This window comes from Delphinapterus leucas, chromosome 18 (assembly GCF_059928025.1).
Source record: "Delphinapterus leucas isolate spDelLeu-1000000601 "Yukka" chromosome 18, BTC_Dleu_Yukka2, whole genome shotgun sequence".
NCBI classification, from domain to species: Eukaryota; Metazoa; Chordata; class Mammalia; order Artiodactyla; family Monodontidae; genus Delphinapterus; species Delphinapterus leucas.
The window spans coordinates 31,925,392-31,941,742 of record NC_143146.1 but is presented as its reverse complement, the minus strand read 5'-3'; the positions used below and the strand labels follow the sequence as shown (position 1 = coordinate 31,941,742).

At 39.6% G+C, this 16,351-nt stretch overlaps 1 protein-coding gene across 5 annotated transcripts in view; it reads right to left on the bottom strand.

Annotated features, from left to right (window-relative positions):
* KLF12 (KLF transcription factor 12) overlaps positions 1–16,351 on the bottom strand; it is a 448,910-nt gene that overhangs the window by 113,569 nt on the left and 318,990 nt on the right. For all 5 annotated transcript variants that reach the window (XM_022577047.3, XM_022577039.3, XM_089899449.1 and 2 more), the window contains one exon: positions 10,771–10,906. In XM_022577047.3, the coding sequence (XP_022432755.1) occupies positions 10,771–10,906 (136 nt within the window). The remainder of the gene's footprint in view (positions 1–10,770; positions 10,907–16,351) is intronic.

The following is a 16,351-nucleotide window of genomic DNA, read 5'->3' as shown; positions in this document are numbered from 1 at the left end:
TTTAGAGACTGAACATAACTACATTTCACAGATTTTGCTTATTCAGCTAGAATCAGCCTCTTGCTACGTGCTACATCTTTTGTAACACCACTCTATTACTCTTGGCAAAATCAAACACTTCTGAGAGTGTAAGCCCTGGAGAGAAGAGTTTACACTATGAAATCCAGATATCAAGACTCAATAAATGTACTTGTTATTAATTTTAAAACATACATCATTAAGTAGATATAGAAAGAGGAATTTATGAGATCCACCAGGGCCATCTAGAAATTTCATGAGAACATGACTAAACTTTGCTAAAACTTAGAAAATAAAATTTCAAAAATAGGTAAATTAATTTCAATTGCTTCTAGAAACAAGAGCCATTCTTTCCCGAAATACACTAGTCATCACTCCCCTAAAGCTTTGCATCTCCATGGGAGGAATATATTTCCCCACCCCATTGATGCTGGGCTTGGTCATGTGCCTTGCTTTGGCCAACGGGATGCTAGCAGATGAATGATGTGAGCAAAGGCTTAAAATTTGTTTGTACTATAGGGCTTGTCCTCTTGTGTTCTAGCCACTGCTGTGAGATATACATGCCCTGGGCGGCCCTTTGGGTTAAGAAAAATGAGTGAACAGTACTGCTCCAAGAACCTGCAGACCTGCTCCAAATGACCAGCTGATACATGGAAGAGAAGTAAATGTTTTATGACGGTATTCCACTGAGTTCCGGAATGACTGGCTACACAGCATTATAGCGGCAATATATGATTAGGAAAACAAACAAACAAACACCTTGATATTGAATTTGGGGTGGTGCCATATTTTTCTTAGGTATTAAATTAATATTTGGTGGCAGACATTACTGATTAATTGAATCAGTCCTGTCCATGTTTTTCTTTTCCTTAGCCATACTCCAATAATTGGGAACATGTAAATTAGTTTTGGCCAATGAGATATAAGCAGAAATCACATGGTGGGTGTCCTGGGAAAGCTTTTTAAAAGTGACACAGTTGGTTGCTATGTTCTTCTGGTCAGTTTGTTTTGCTTTTACTCCTTCTCTTCTGACTATTATAAGGGCGGGATACCTGGAGATGCAGTTGACTTCATATAACCATTGGAAAGCCACAACTGAAGGACAACAAAACAGGAAGAGAGAAGAAACCCTAGGACGAACCTTAGGACACTCCATCAGCCTGTCCTGCTTACTCCAGACTTCTCGTTATCCCAGATAAATAATTCCATGTTTAAGTTCTCTTGTAACATTTATTGTTATTTGCAACCAAAAGTAACATTAATCGATATTTGAAAGGATATGCAGATAGGTAGGTAAATAGATAGAACTTTATTCAAATTAACAAAAAAGATCCAAAATTGTACCCAGAAATTTGCTGGCATTTTTACTACACTAACTGCACATGGTTTGGGATTTAGCTTCTAGGATAAGCCATAATGTGTGATGTACTAGATTTCAACTGAGGGCAACCCTCAACTTTGTGACTGTGAAAGTAGATGGCACAAAATCATGGTAAAATGTCAACCTGATAAGATTCATTCTAATCCAAGCTATCTTTTTCTATCTATGTCAGATTTTTCTTTATAGCAGCAGGTTCTCCATGAAAACGTATCCTTCAATTTTCTACTTTCATTTGACACATGTAAGTAAACATATTCAATGAGATTCAAGTGTGGGAGAGTGCTATAAAGTGAAGGAAAATTATGGTACAATGGCAATAACTCATGAAGAGTAATAAGAAGAGAGTGCCTAGAGCATTTGACTGCAAATGGAAGAGATTATATCCTGGTGAATTGAGTTAATTTCAAATATATTACAGTATGGTTTTCTGTCATATGTACTCTCTCTGACTATATTAATAAACGAAAGAGTGATGAATAGTTCCGGGAACTTGTAGCGAAGCATTAATATTTCAGCATCATCGTTGAGTATCTGTGTCAACACACATCAAAAATGCATGAGAAATGACTACCTGTACTCACTTGTTACACTCATTAAGAATATATGGATGAGAAATATAAATGGTATACATAAATTTGCAATGCAATTACAGGTAGAACATATAGAAAGAAAAAAGCTACACGAAGATCTCACACAGAGAAGTATGTCAAGCAATCGGCAGCAAGTTAATACTGGCAATCAGTTTGGAGTATACTGTATGACCACATGAAATACCACTTTATTTTAAATGATGAGTCATCTCAGTAATTACTGGCACTAAATTTTTTTTAAATATAGAAGTAGCAAAAATAAGTAGCCACTCTCAAACAAAAGCGGCTCTTCACTCTGTCTATGATGTAGCTTTGGAATCCCCTTGTTTAAAAATAAATATAAAAACAAAAGTTTGGCTTTAAAAAGTTTGATTTCTATCTATTTTTAAATTGATCACCTAGAAGTAATTAATTCACATTAGAATGAGGCATGGCAGTTTGAAAACAAATCAACACTCAGTTAACAATAATTTCCAAGTGGTTAGGAAGGCTAAACAAATAATCTGTTTATATCTGTAGTATACAGAAAGATGATGTTCAATTCAGTTGGGGAGGGAGAAGGTCAAACTCACTATTTAGCATTATGTATGGAGTACCACATGCCTACCAAAGAGACAAGATATAAATCACTCTCAAAACAGCAACAACTGGGCTTCCCTGGTGGCGCAGTGGTTGAGAGTCGGCCTGCCGATGCAGGGGACGCGGGTTCGTGCCCCGGTCCGGGAAGATCCCACATACCGCAGAGGGGCTCGGCCCGTGAGCCATGGCCGCTGAGCCTGCGCGTCCGGAGCCTGTGCTCCGCAATGGGAGAGGCCAGAGCAGTGAGAGGCCCGCGTACGGCAAAAAACCCCCACAAAAAACCAGCAACACCTGTGTAGTAGCTTTCATATATGGTGCCTTTTATTTTCTTTGCTCTTTTTTGTTTGTTTTGTTTGTTGGTTTTCGTATTTTCTGGCATTTCTAGAACAAATTGTATTACTTGTATTCGTTTTTTTTTTCTCTCTCTCTTTGGCCGTGCCACGTGGCTTGTGGGATCTTAGTTCCCTGAGCAGGGATTGAACCCGGGCTCTCAACAGTGAACGCGTGGAGTCCTAACCACTGGACCGCCAGGGAATTCTGGTGCCTTTTATTTTATTTTACTTTTTAATGATCAAAAAGATTCCGGCATAAAAAATTCTGAGGGTAAGCTCTCACTTGGAACAACAGTTGCATCATTTTTAGGGAAAAAGTACGAATGTTTCTGTATCCTAGAAGATACAGTAACAACATACGAAAAAAAAAACTTTCTAGGATAATAAATATTTTTGACTTATCAGGGGATACAAAATTAGATTTCAAGAACCCAGGCCCAAGAGAAGTAAGTACTTCTTTGAAAGAAATTTTGAAGGAAAAATTTTGTTTTGCATTTATTTTTTGTTTTTGTTTATTGATTCTTGTGTGGGTTAAAAAACTGCAGATTCCCTTAGAAAAAAGAAAAGAACTTGTAACACAGCATAGAGGGAAAAGTATGAGTGGATGAAGAGATTCAGCCCTGAATCCCTCTCCCTAGGGATGTAATGGGAGAATCATTACTTGGCATCAACAGAGCTCAGTTTCTTCTGTAAAATTAATGTTCTCTATTGGTCAGTGAGTTTGTTTATTCATTCCAGAATATTCCTGCTTTAAGGTCTCTGCACTTGTTATTCCCTCTGCCTGGAGCGCGGTTCCTTTAGATATCCTGGGGACCTGACCTCATGCCTCTTTAGGTCTCTCCTAACATACAATCTTATCAGAGTTCTTTAAATGCCTTACGTGAAAGAGTAAATGCTGTCTACCCTCACAGCTCACTCAGCACCCACATCCTGTCTCTCTCACCTCCAGAGCACTTACCTTCTTCAGAGGTACCATATGCTTACTGTCTGTTTCCCTCCCACCTCCTCCACTGGAATATAAGCACCATGAAATCAGTGATTTTGTCTATTTTATTCAATGCTGTTCGAGTGTTTAAAAAAGTACCTGGCCAGGCACTGTGCTAGCAGCCCTGGAGATACATGGAAGGCTAGAACATGTTATCTACCCTCTGAACAGCTCAATATATTGGAGAGTCTGACATGTATGGACACAGGGGTGTCTATACATATACATATATGTGTATGTATGTGTACATATACACATATAAAGATTTATATATATATATACCACAAGCTCCTGTGTCTAGCTGTGGACAGCTAGGCAGCGCTAGTCATATAAATGGCACCCTTTGGGATGTACCGTGCTCAACCCGCACCACGATACCCAGCTTCCTTGAGACTGAAATCTGTAAAACACAAAGCTGATGACGCCATTGCCATTTAAAACCTATTGATGTCTCCCCATTGTCTACAGAATAAATTCACCCTTCCTGATCAGGTCCCTACCCACCTCCCCAGGCAGCTGCATCTCCCAGCTTTCCGCCACACTCACTTCCGTGCCAGTTACTATGAACTCACACATTCCTACCGCATGTCAATGCTTTCCTCTACTCCAGACTGAGCTACGTGACCTTTCCCCCTTTCCTCACTGCAGCCCTTCATGCTTTTATCCCACTGGGCTTTGATTCGCCTCATATATGTTGATTCTGAGCTCCCTGTGGTAAGGTTCTATGAATCATTCATCCTGTATCCCCAGCATGTAACACAGGGCTAAATAAATGAATTAATTATTCGCCAAATACAGACATGACTTAATTTGCTAATTCACAAAACAGCTCAAATATCAAATTATTATCAAAAACTGATCAGACTTTAAACAGAAGTGGGACCAACATGGTCCCATCAAAGCGATAGAAATGACTGTGTATGGGTGTACAGTCTTCATCTTTGCTATTAAATACCCAGGGACTGAGTTACTCAGTGATCATTATATATATATTTTTTTTAATATTGCTAGAAGGTTGGGTTGATGCAGGCTAAGTATACACTTCAGACTCTACCTATGTTCATTCACATCAAATCAGGAGCTTTTTCTGACCTCCTTTAGAAGAAGAGCAATGTAAAAGTGTTTATCTCCTTGGCAAGACAGCGAACACCTCTCAGATTTACCCATCAGCCATGATGTCTATTATTAGTCTATTAGAGAGCTAGACTTCCACCTACAGAACTGAATCAAAGCTATTTCTTTGTTAAGGCATGAAGTAGGGATTTGAAGGCGTCCCAAACACATTAGGCTTATTAAATAAAAGTATAGCTTCTTTTAATGAGACAAGAATCTGGGAAAGATTTAAAAGAAAAAAACCCCTGAAATTGTCTGACCTACTGAGCTCTCTGGCTTCTTCTCTGGGCACAATCAGCTCAGCTGGGTTCGTTCTAATCAGCAGACAAGGGAAGAGGCATGATCCAAATACCCTCAAATCTTTCAGTCAAGGGCTGCAAAATTAGATGACACAGTACCATTTCAACCCTTGGACAAACATTTCCTTTTATAGATTGACAGAAAGCAATTCTAAAAAGGATGCTCATTTTGGGAATGTCAGCACATATGTATATACTGAAACAATTAATTTCTTAAAATAATAGCAACAGTGAAGTTTATAGAAAGAATGCTCTAATGTATTTGTACTTTATTTCTTCACATATCAATATAATGCTGTGTGTGATTTACAGAAGTGGAACACCTTTTTAAGAACTATTTCTGAGAAGGCATCTGATAGAATTATCTCTCCCTAAGTCAGATTATATTTAAAGTGACAGCGAGTTTAAAGATGAAAAAAATCTGAAATTATTTCATAAAAGTTATATTCTTATTGGGATTCAGGTGTCAAAAAACTTTGCTAATTTTAGAAAGTTATGGTTTAGAGATATTAAAGCCACAACATAAAAACAAGAGCTGCCTTCATAAAGGAATATGGGTTTATAGTCAGACAAACTCTGATTTCAATATGAGCTCTGCAAATTATCAGCTATAGGACCTCTGGGGATAGAGTAAACCTCTCTGGGCTTCCGTTTATTTGTGCATAAAAACAGGAGCATAGGGCAAATTAAATGAAAACTGTGTAAGTCCTCACAGAATCTGCCTGAAAGAAGTCAGTCAGTAACAGTTTTGTTTTCTCTTTCTTCCTTATCTCTAGGCCTGTTCTCTACTGTCATTTAAAAGACATTAACAAAGTTACGCATGAGGAGATTCAGAAATAAGGATCAAGAATTTTAAAATAAGGAAAATGAAAAACACACACAAAAAGCCCAAACCGAAAACCTCCAAGATTTCTGACCCTTCTCTGATCATCAGATGCAACCTTCTAAATTAGAAACCATGATGTTTGAGCAGCAGACTCTGAAGGAACAGGGTACCCAACTTGCTACCATATCTGTTCTTTCAAAGGGCATCTAAGTGCAAATAAAGATGGGACTCTTCATTTCCAGAATTCACAAATCGTTTTCCTTTAAGAAGAAGGGCACTTGACACAGGCAATATAATAAAAACAGGGGGAGGAAGCCAGTGTTTTAATTAGCTTAAATGTAATTAACAAGGAACTATTTGAAAAGAATATCCTTTTAACAGGTTCAAATTTTAGGGATGCTAACCAAAGCAAAAAGCTACTAATGCATGTTGCTTCTTTTCCACTCTGACAGTTACAATCAAGATCAGAGAGGGCAGAGAACTCAGATATGGTGTGAGTTAAACAATCACGTGCATTTACCAATTCTGCGAAAACTGACACTGAGGAAAGCTGGTCCATCTCCTTAAAATCTTCATCGCCTTCTCCCACCCTCTACTCCACCCTTTCCCACTTCACTCTTACTGAAAGTATCATGTCTAGACCTTTATTCTTTCAGTTTAAGGCTTGCGCCTGGTTGAACACTAATTCCTCTGAGGAGGGCCCGCTTTCAGATATTCTTATTCATTTACACTTTACTTTGAAGGAAGTTGATTATTCTACCAGCATCAACAAATGAGGAGTAGGAAGGTTTGGAGTTAGAGAAAAAAGAAGAAAAAGGGGTACAGAAATTAGAGGCTCTGAGTAAGAGAGCCAAATTTTACCTATTTAAAAAATATCATTGTTTTGCCTAGGGTTAGAGTTAATTATAATAATTTGCTCTAATCATGTACCTCTCTTTTTCCAAACACTTATTTCATAATTACGTTTGTCAAGTAGTTAAGGGTAATGATCCTATTATAGCATCAGAGGGGGAAAAAAAAAAACACCAGACCTAAGCAAAACAGATGTTCCATGAATTGCTGGAAGTTGGCTTTGTCAGAATTACTTGAATACACTGTCTCTGGCTCGGACAGTATCTCTACAGTTGAAATACAAGAAGGGTAGAGCCTGCCTGTAGGCCTCGCTATGGCCGGTTCTTCCCATTTATCTGAATTCACTGAGGCTGAGCTGATAAACGAGAAGCAAGTGAATCAATGAAAATAGTTGCAATGATTGGTTCAAGCACAGTTCAGGAGCCTTGCTATAAAAATCTATTTAAATGGAAGTGAACTTAGGTTGCAGCTCTAGCCACCAAGCATTGTTCCTTTTTATTCAAAGACAAGAGTATCTGAATATTATATATTGGGGTGGGGAGAGGTGCAATGGCTAACAACTTCTGCATTTCAAATCAAAGGAAAATTTCTTGAACTGAAGATTTAATAAACGTTCATTTTAAAAACCAGTAAAATGCATAATACCAAATATTTAAAAAGAGCATTTATTAGCATATTAAGGTTTATGCTATGTAAATATAATAATGTCAGCAAAGTAAGCCACCAAATTAAAAATTCAAACTACGGTGATGACTGCATGAGGCAAGGCTATGAACCCGAATGGGAAAGGAGACAAAGAAGAGATTCAGTTGGAGAGAGTCACCTTGTGGGTTAGGATCTTGCCTGAAGGGCTGGCCTAGGACAAGGCAGTTTCGCCCCTCTCTAGTGTCAGTCTTTCCTAATAGCTTCCTTTCTCATCTTCCCGCTTTCTTCCTTGACACTGCACTGGTGGCCAATGAGATAAGAGGCATGCCTTCAAACCCCTCCTAAACCATGGCTTTAATTGGAGAGACGTGTTTTGGTTGCCCAGGGCTTCTAAAATGTGCTACCTCTATTGCAAATAAACCCTTGATTTTATCACCTCTCTACCTGCAGGCATCCTTCTCACCTAACTCAAAGTTCTGCAAGCGCCAGAAACAGATGCACGGATGTCTTTTGAAATCCTCTCATCTCGTACATGCCAAGATGATGTTCAATCCTCTTACGATTTGAAGCATTATTTTATTGCTCATAGTATACTGGAATTTTTTTGTTTGTTGGACAGCTTTTGAGTTAATAGAAGCCATCAAGATCCAAAGGCAAACAGAAAAAAGAGGAAAGGGAAATTAATACTGAAACAGAGACGTGCATTAAAAATCAGAGAAATTAAGAGCAGGAAGACATATCCACCGAGAGTTAACTTTGGGTAAACCTAAGTACAGATTTTTTTTAAAATTCTCTGACAAAGACTATATACTTATTTGTCCCAGAATAAAATTTTCCTCAACATATTGTTTTAAGTTTTGAAATACACCTATATTTAAGAGGTCTCTGCAGAACATTCTTTTCGCTTCATCTAACAGTATCTTAGCACTTCTCAGTGTTTACACACACATACTCCTTCTTGAATGATGGTTAATTAACTATTGATGGGTCCTGGCATTCTAGGGCTTCCCAAGTGACAGCTCAGTATTCTTTACTAATCGTTTAATGAAAACACTTACATGAATAATGAATCTGGCACTTGCCTAGATACACATGCAACTTTTGCAATAGTAATAAAGGCAGGCGTATGCACCGTCAGAACAAAATATTGTGGGGCTTACAAATGTTTTCACAAAGCAAATCGGAGAGGTTATGTTGAAAATGAAGCTCCAGTTCCTAAAGCTGCTATTAAAAGTTTCATATTAAAATATACTATTATATTCTCAGCACATAATATTAAAAGCACAAAAAATGGTTATGTTTAAGATGTTAATACCATGATTTGCTCGATAAGCCCGAAATGGAGTAAGCATGACTTAGATTTTAGTAATCACAGTGCCAAACTTACAGAAACACACATAGCTATAACACACACACACAAATTATGTATATATTATATGGTGCAGGAAAACTGTGATTAAAATGTCTATGAAACTTATGATTCATCTCAGAATTGAACTTTGTCATCATTTAGTCTAATTTTGCAGGTGAGAACATGGAATCCTTGATCTTAAGATTTAGCTCCCACAAAACCACAATCACTGCGCTGATCACTGAACTGGTGATGAAGTGACCGGGCATGCTAGCACTTAAATATGATTTCAGCCATCCTTCTGATCCAACGCTTTGGAGAAACTAAGTAAGTTACTACAACCAGTTACTGGAACAAATGAGAGAAAAAAGTGTTTTTATACATGTTCAAGTGGAAGAATATGACTGGTAACAGACATTACAGGCACTCTTGAGAAAAAGCTGTGTTTGGGGAGTTAGAAGTCCTAAACTTTGTCTCGTCACCACTTATTATATGACTCTGGAGAAGACACTGAACCTCTCTCATCCTCAGTATCTTCATTTGTAAAATCAGCATGACACTTGCAATATTTATATTTACTAGTTGTCATGTACCTATACTACACACTATTACCATTATTGTTACTACTGCCACTAATAATAATATTAATTTCACCCTTGAGGCTCTCATCTGTCAAAACTTTGCAATTCAATTTTCATGCCTTGTAACTATAGCACACCCTCACAATGGTCCTATAAAGTACGTATTCTTTCTTGCTACAGATGAAGAAATATCTCAGAGTGGTTAGTTAACTTGCCAGATGTCACATGGCTATTAAGTGACTGAATGTGAACTTGAATCCAAATCTTTCTGACTGCAATTTCATTAGATTTTCCATATCCTGTTTCCTCTAATATATAATATACCTAGTACCTATTTATCATAGAGATTCATTTTATACACCCTCACATATACACACACATAGGCTTTAAATTCTAAAATGCCCTACTAATTTTTTTTTTTTATTTCAAGGCCTAATTCATGAAACAGAGTAGATATTTAGTCAATACCTGGGAAAAAAGAATTAATATATGGGAGGTAATTAAGATCATTTTAAGTAAAGTGTTAATTAACTTTTGTGTTGGCAGTAACAGGGGCTTAATTTAAATCTTCCTCTTCTTTAAAATTATGTTATTAAAAATTATGCTAGAGAAAAAAATACACATGGACTAGTCATAGGTGCAATTCTAGACACAGAATTGACAATGATGAAAAAGCAGCTATTTTCAATGAAAAAGGGCTAAACTCTAACCCTGTGTTACAGTTAAAGGAGTGAGAAACGATCCCTTTAAAAATTACATATGATTTGAATGTTTCAAAGGGGTAACATAGTATCTTCCAAATTTTAAATTTCAAAAAAGCTCTTCTGTACTTTCCTATCAACACAAGGTAATACTGCCTGTCATATTTTACCTCTCTTGACTGTTCTATATGAATAATGAAAACAATGATGATAATTAGATAGTGACACTCGAAAAGAACAATGTTTTTTTTTTTTTTTTCAGAGTTAAGGAGAAGGGGCGGGAAGTATTAAAAAAGAAGTCTCATTTCTATTCAAAATACAAATTTTCAACTACGCAAAACACTCCATGTTTCCCCTAATCTCCTCCCAAAGAACACAAGGCTGAATGGAAAGATGCTGACACATGTGCCCGTTCAGAGCTAGAATGACAGGTCTGGGGAACAGGAGATGCTGCTGTTTCCATTATCCATTGAACACCTTGGCAATTCTTATTTCATCCTGAGAATGTGATACTTACTCTTGTACTGCTCTGGCTATGGAAAGGGCCGTAGATCCAGTTTCATTAACGCTATCTAAGGTCACATTTGGCAGGTCATCATCATCACTGTCACTTTTACTTTGTCTGGGAGATAGGCCTCGGGGGTCCATTTGTGCTGGGAAAAAAAGGCATATATAATGAATTAAAATTAGTGTGCAGAAAGTTAACCTTGTCCTGGACCAACATCAAGCATGGAATGTCTCTTCTGTGTATGTCACACACATGGAATTCTCCAGAAATCCCAGGAATTAGTGAAAGCGACGTATTTTATGGACTGAGCACGCACTGACTCTTATCCCTTGTTCGTCTGATTTATAAAACCTCCATCAGCTCTCGGTAGTTTCAGGGGATGATTATGGAATAGAAACTGTAAAATCTACAATATTACCAACTTCTGAGAAGCTGATTAGGTAGCTCATGAGTTACTGTTCTACCCTCTGGCTTCTTCTTGCTTCTGCAACCAGAGCTCTGGCTATTTCGTTGCACATTAGCACTTTCCCTGGAAGGTGGAGAGCAGGAGGGAGAGAAGGTTTTATTTGCTTAGGGCTCCCATCAGAAGCTTAAAGAACGACAAGGTTTACAAGACTAACATAAAGGTTTAGGTATTCTTCATACTACAGTGAATCCTTGTTCACAGTTCGTTGTTGCTCTAAGTGGAGATCTGAGTGCAGGAAAATGACTGAAGTAGCAGCATTTTAACTGTGTCTACATGTGCTAGAAAGTGCCCTTCATCTCTATGCTGATCTCATTCTCCAAAAATGCATTTCTAGATAAGATCCTCCTTCCGCTGCAAACTGGCCAAAGCAGGACATAGCCTGATGTTCTGACTCCTGTTGATGGGGACCATCAGATCCTTTTAAATGAGAGGATCGCCATCAACATTTAATATACTAATGTATATTTTAAAAAACAGATTTCATTCCCACCTCCTTCTCTTTATGAACAGCTTTAGCAACCACCGCCTAGGATTTCCATCAGCCCTCTTAGCTCAGGCACGGAAGAAGCACACCTTCTAAATTAGAAGTACTGCGCTAGCTACGTAATTGCATTGCTAAAATATATGACTTCAACCCTCAGCCAGCTCCCGCAGCCTGCTCTTCCAAGCTGCCTACAAAAGATTTCTGAAAGCACCACTAGCTGTAAAGAAAAGCAAAATACACTTAAAATCGTGGTTACAATGACATTTGGGTACATTTACAGTTTCATTTTTTTTCTCAAATCATTTTTTTTTCTTGTTGTTACTGTGCATCATACATTAGGTAGAGCCACAGGAAAATGCTGATATTTTCCCATTTTTTAAACCACGAAAGACAATTTCTCATGATTCTACCTAATACTTACCATATGAATAGGAAAACTATACCTAGAGAGTTCTGATATATTTCTAACTAAACTTGGTTAGGAAGGAGCGAATATCTGTTGAACCTAGGGTGTGAGTGTACTTGACATACATTCTGCCTGTAAGTATAAACACGAAAATGTACTTTGAATAGTAGAAGTGTTTGGTAAATGTTGGCTAAATTAAAGAGAAAATAATGAAACTAATCTAAAGCAGTGGTCCTTTGCTGATGACAAATTTGCCCCCCCCCCCGCAAAAGACATCTGGCAATGCCTAGAGACACACTGATTTGTCATAACTTGAAGGAAGGGGGATGCTACTGGCACCCAGAAGGCAAAAGCCAAGAATGCTGCTAGACATCCTACAAAACACAGGACAGTCAGTGCCCCATGACAAAGAATGGACCAGTCTAAAACGTCAATAGCACCAGGCTGAGAAACTTTGACCTAGAGATTTAAGAGTTTGGACATAACAGTGTTACATCTGATGACTTTCAATTGCATAACTATGTTCCAGTTTCAAAGTCACTAGCGACGAAATTAAATCACACATTCGATTATCCATCTTTTCTGGCTCTATCCTCAAATAAAACAATTCACTGTCATGTGACTCGGCACTCGTAACTTCCACCGATACAGCACTCACTCACTCCAACGCCAGGAATGAATTATGCAGTGACGCTCATTAAGAGTCCTTGAATGTTGTCTTTTTATCACATGGTGGGACAAAGACTTTCTTTTCCATCTGATCTCTAGAGATTTCTTAGGAGAGGGATGTTGGAGAAACTCTTTGTAGAGGAAAGTAACCAGTCCCACAATTATGCAATAACAGAGAGCTACTTAAGTATTCAGTCATTCCAAAGGCACTGAAGGCATCAGACCATTTAAGATTTATTTTGGCTACAGGCAACAGAAACTGGCTCGGGCTAACTTATATTAAACATATGTAGTGGAAAGATACTGGGCAGCTCACAGAATGGAAGGTAAAGCTGAACAACCAGCACTCAAGTAGCCCAAGACACAGAGATGATACAGGCATTTCAACCAGGAATTCATCAATAGGTTTCCTCTGGGCCCATCTCACTGTAAAATGATTCATTTAACAATCGTTCACAACTGCTCAAATTCAACCAAGAAAATGAGTAATAGACCTATCTAGGCTTCCAAATCTCATACTGTGTGGTGTTACATACACCTGTAAACATCAACAAGTTAACATTTCAAGTTCCTGAAACACCATGCACGAAGACTCCTTTGCCAAGATATCAAATTAACAGATAGCCAGAGAAAAGAGAATATTTTGGTCCCATCTTTAGCAAGACAACTAGAGCTCTCACAGGTAAGTAATACAACTCAAGGAAGACACAGGCGGTTAACCAATAAGCAATTTGGCTGTGAAAGTTAGTCTCGCTGTATGAGATTCCAAATAACTGGTGTGAGAGTTGATCATCTAAATTATGTTGCTATCTTAATGAGAGTTTAAAATATGTTAAATATGATGTCTTTTTTGATGTACTTTTCAGGAGCATTATAATTGAGGATTTCTTTGCAATAGTTTCAATAAATATTATGAAATACATCTGCTGCCATCATGCTGGGAAACTCTTTTTACCGTACCTTCAGCCAAGTCGAGGAAGTAATTAGAAAAGCTTCTTAAAATGTGCATTGCTGGGTTTCCCTGGGGGCGCAGTGGTTGAGGGTCCGCCTGCCGATGCAGGGGACACGGGTTCGTGCCCCGGCCCGGGAAGATCCCACGTGCTGCAGAGCAGCTGGGCCCGTGAGCCATGGCCGCTGAGCCTGCGCATCCGGAGCCTGTGCTCCGCAACGGGAGAGGCCACAGCAGTGAGAGGCCCGTGTACCGCAAAAAAACCCCCACAAAAACGTGCATTGCTGATTAGGTCAGATGATTAGCTTATCTACATACTCGCATAATTCCACTCTGTTTTTATTAAATGTGGGGTACGGACATTTATCCTAGTTAACCTCCATCAGTCTTTGAGTTTCTCAGCTCATTTAGGGAACACCAATTCTTTGGGGTGCCCATGCAGAGAAAATGGAAAAGTTACCTGGGCACCAGAACCAAAAACGTACCTATTTCCCGAAGTAAGAGAGCAGCCGGAGAACTATAAGCACCTGAAAAGAATTTACATTTGAGACTTTATTCCTCTTAAATGAAAAAGGGATCAGACACGGGTGGGTACTCCAGCTCATTGCTGGTGGAAGTGTCATCCCCGAGGTGGAGGTACTGGGGAACGCGGTGTGAACTTCACTCCATGTCACACAAACTCTGGAAGATAACTGCAGAACCCCCAACACCTGAAGTTGAACCTATCTACCCTTTCAAACACCCACCTATAGTCAATGTTACTGTAAAGATCATCCCAATGAGTCGTGTCTCCCTGTAGCCAGGCTCTCGTGGGGCTCCTTCCCACAGTGACTCTGGCCTTGGCTCGATGACTTGAAGTCACTTTAGACCGAGCGGACACATTCCAGACACCAGATGACCACGTTCATAGGAGTGACTAGCGTAAGAACAGCCCGGCTAAACCCATTCCAAATTTTTGACTCACAGAACGGTGAGCAAATAAAATAGTTGCTATTTTCATCTACTAAATTTGGGAGTGATTTGTTACACAGCAATACAAAATCAATGTAGTGAAATAGGAGGGAAGGGGGGCAGGGCACAGCATTTGAAAGAATGACACACGCCGAGGACATGACATAAACTGATTAGAACAAAATGGGTCCAAGATGGTGGACAAGTCGACGTCCACTAGACCTTGAGCCTCACTATACACTCACTGTAACACATCAGCAAGCTAAATGACACACCCACGGGTGCCATGACAGTTCCAAGGATCCACAAGCATCAAAAAGTGGGCGGTGGCTCAATTCCTGGAAATCCCCGCCCCTTCCCAAAATAGCTGGGAAACTCCTCCCACTCATTAGCCTATGAAATTACCCTCCCCTATAAAAACTGACAACCCCCATACCCTGGTGCCTTTCTCACCTTCTGCGATGGCCCACACTCTGTCTGTGGAGTGTGTTTCTCTCCAAATAAATCCACTTCTTACCCATCACTTTGTCTCTCGCTGAATTCTTTCTGCGATGAGACTTCAAGAACCTGCTTCATTAAGTCCTGAAACCAGGTGTGTGATCTCAGTTGGAAGACTGTGGGTTTTGGCCGGGTTCGAGTCCCGGCCACATGGGTTCGAGTCCCGGCATGTGGGTTCAAGTCCCAACCTGAGGTGCACGGTTTCAATACCAGCTACTCTCCCAGTTCCTTCCAGTGATTTCCTGGCAACGATGTGGAAAGACTTCTGCTACAATTATAGTCAGCCTATCACATTCCTCTCTCTTTCCCTCCCAAGAGGTAATCTGGCCTCCAGTGGCATATATTTAAGTGGGCTATTAATACAATAAAGGAAAATAAATGCCACATGTGATTTTACATTATTTACTTCTTAATCCAAAATGTGCAAAATGGATTTACAGGTATTTTGTCTTTAAAAGCGTCTTCTTTGAACCTTGACCGTGCCTCATACAGGCTTCTATGGGAAAGGGGCCATGAGTTGGTATTATTGCTCTGGTGAACAAAGCTTTTCTACCCAAGTTCATAGTTCACAGGAGGCTCAGATGGCCAGAACTCCCAGGTACATGATCACCCAAAGCTACACTCCCTATGTTTGCCTTTCTAGAACTCCCATGAAACGTAAACTTTACTTTCCCCCCACATAACAGTGGACTGACACAGACGCAGTGGCATCAGCATCCATTCTCACCTCCGTCACCTCAGGCGAGGTGCTCTTCTAACTTCCCTGGAAAGGAACTGGTCCATTCAGCTATTCTTAAAGGAAAGGAAGCTTTCCCGTTAAGTCACCATATTTACTATGTATAATACAATCATCTTTGAACACACATGGAAATTTACAGACGAACATTTCCTAACCAGAAGGAATGCATTCAATCGCCTTCACCTCCGCCCATCAGGGCTGGAGGGGAGAGGGGTGCACGTGGATGGAAGCGGGGTGAGGCAGTCGGATGGGCAGCTGCCGTGCTGCCAGCCTTTCTCTTCCCCTGTCGGCCACTGTCAGGCTGCCTGCTACCTGCAGATGTCCTCATTGCTCGCCCTGCCAAGGCTGAAGCGTGCCCCAGTTACAGAAACCTTGGTTTCCAGGAGGGCCGCTGCTTCCCTAGAAACAAGGGCAGTGGGAGGATGAGA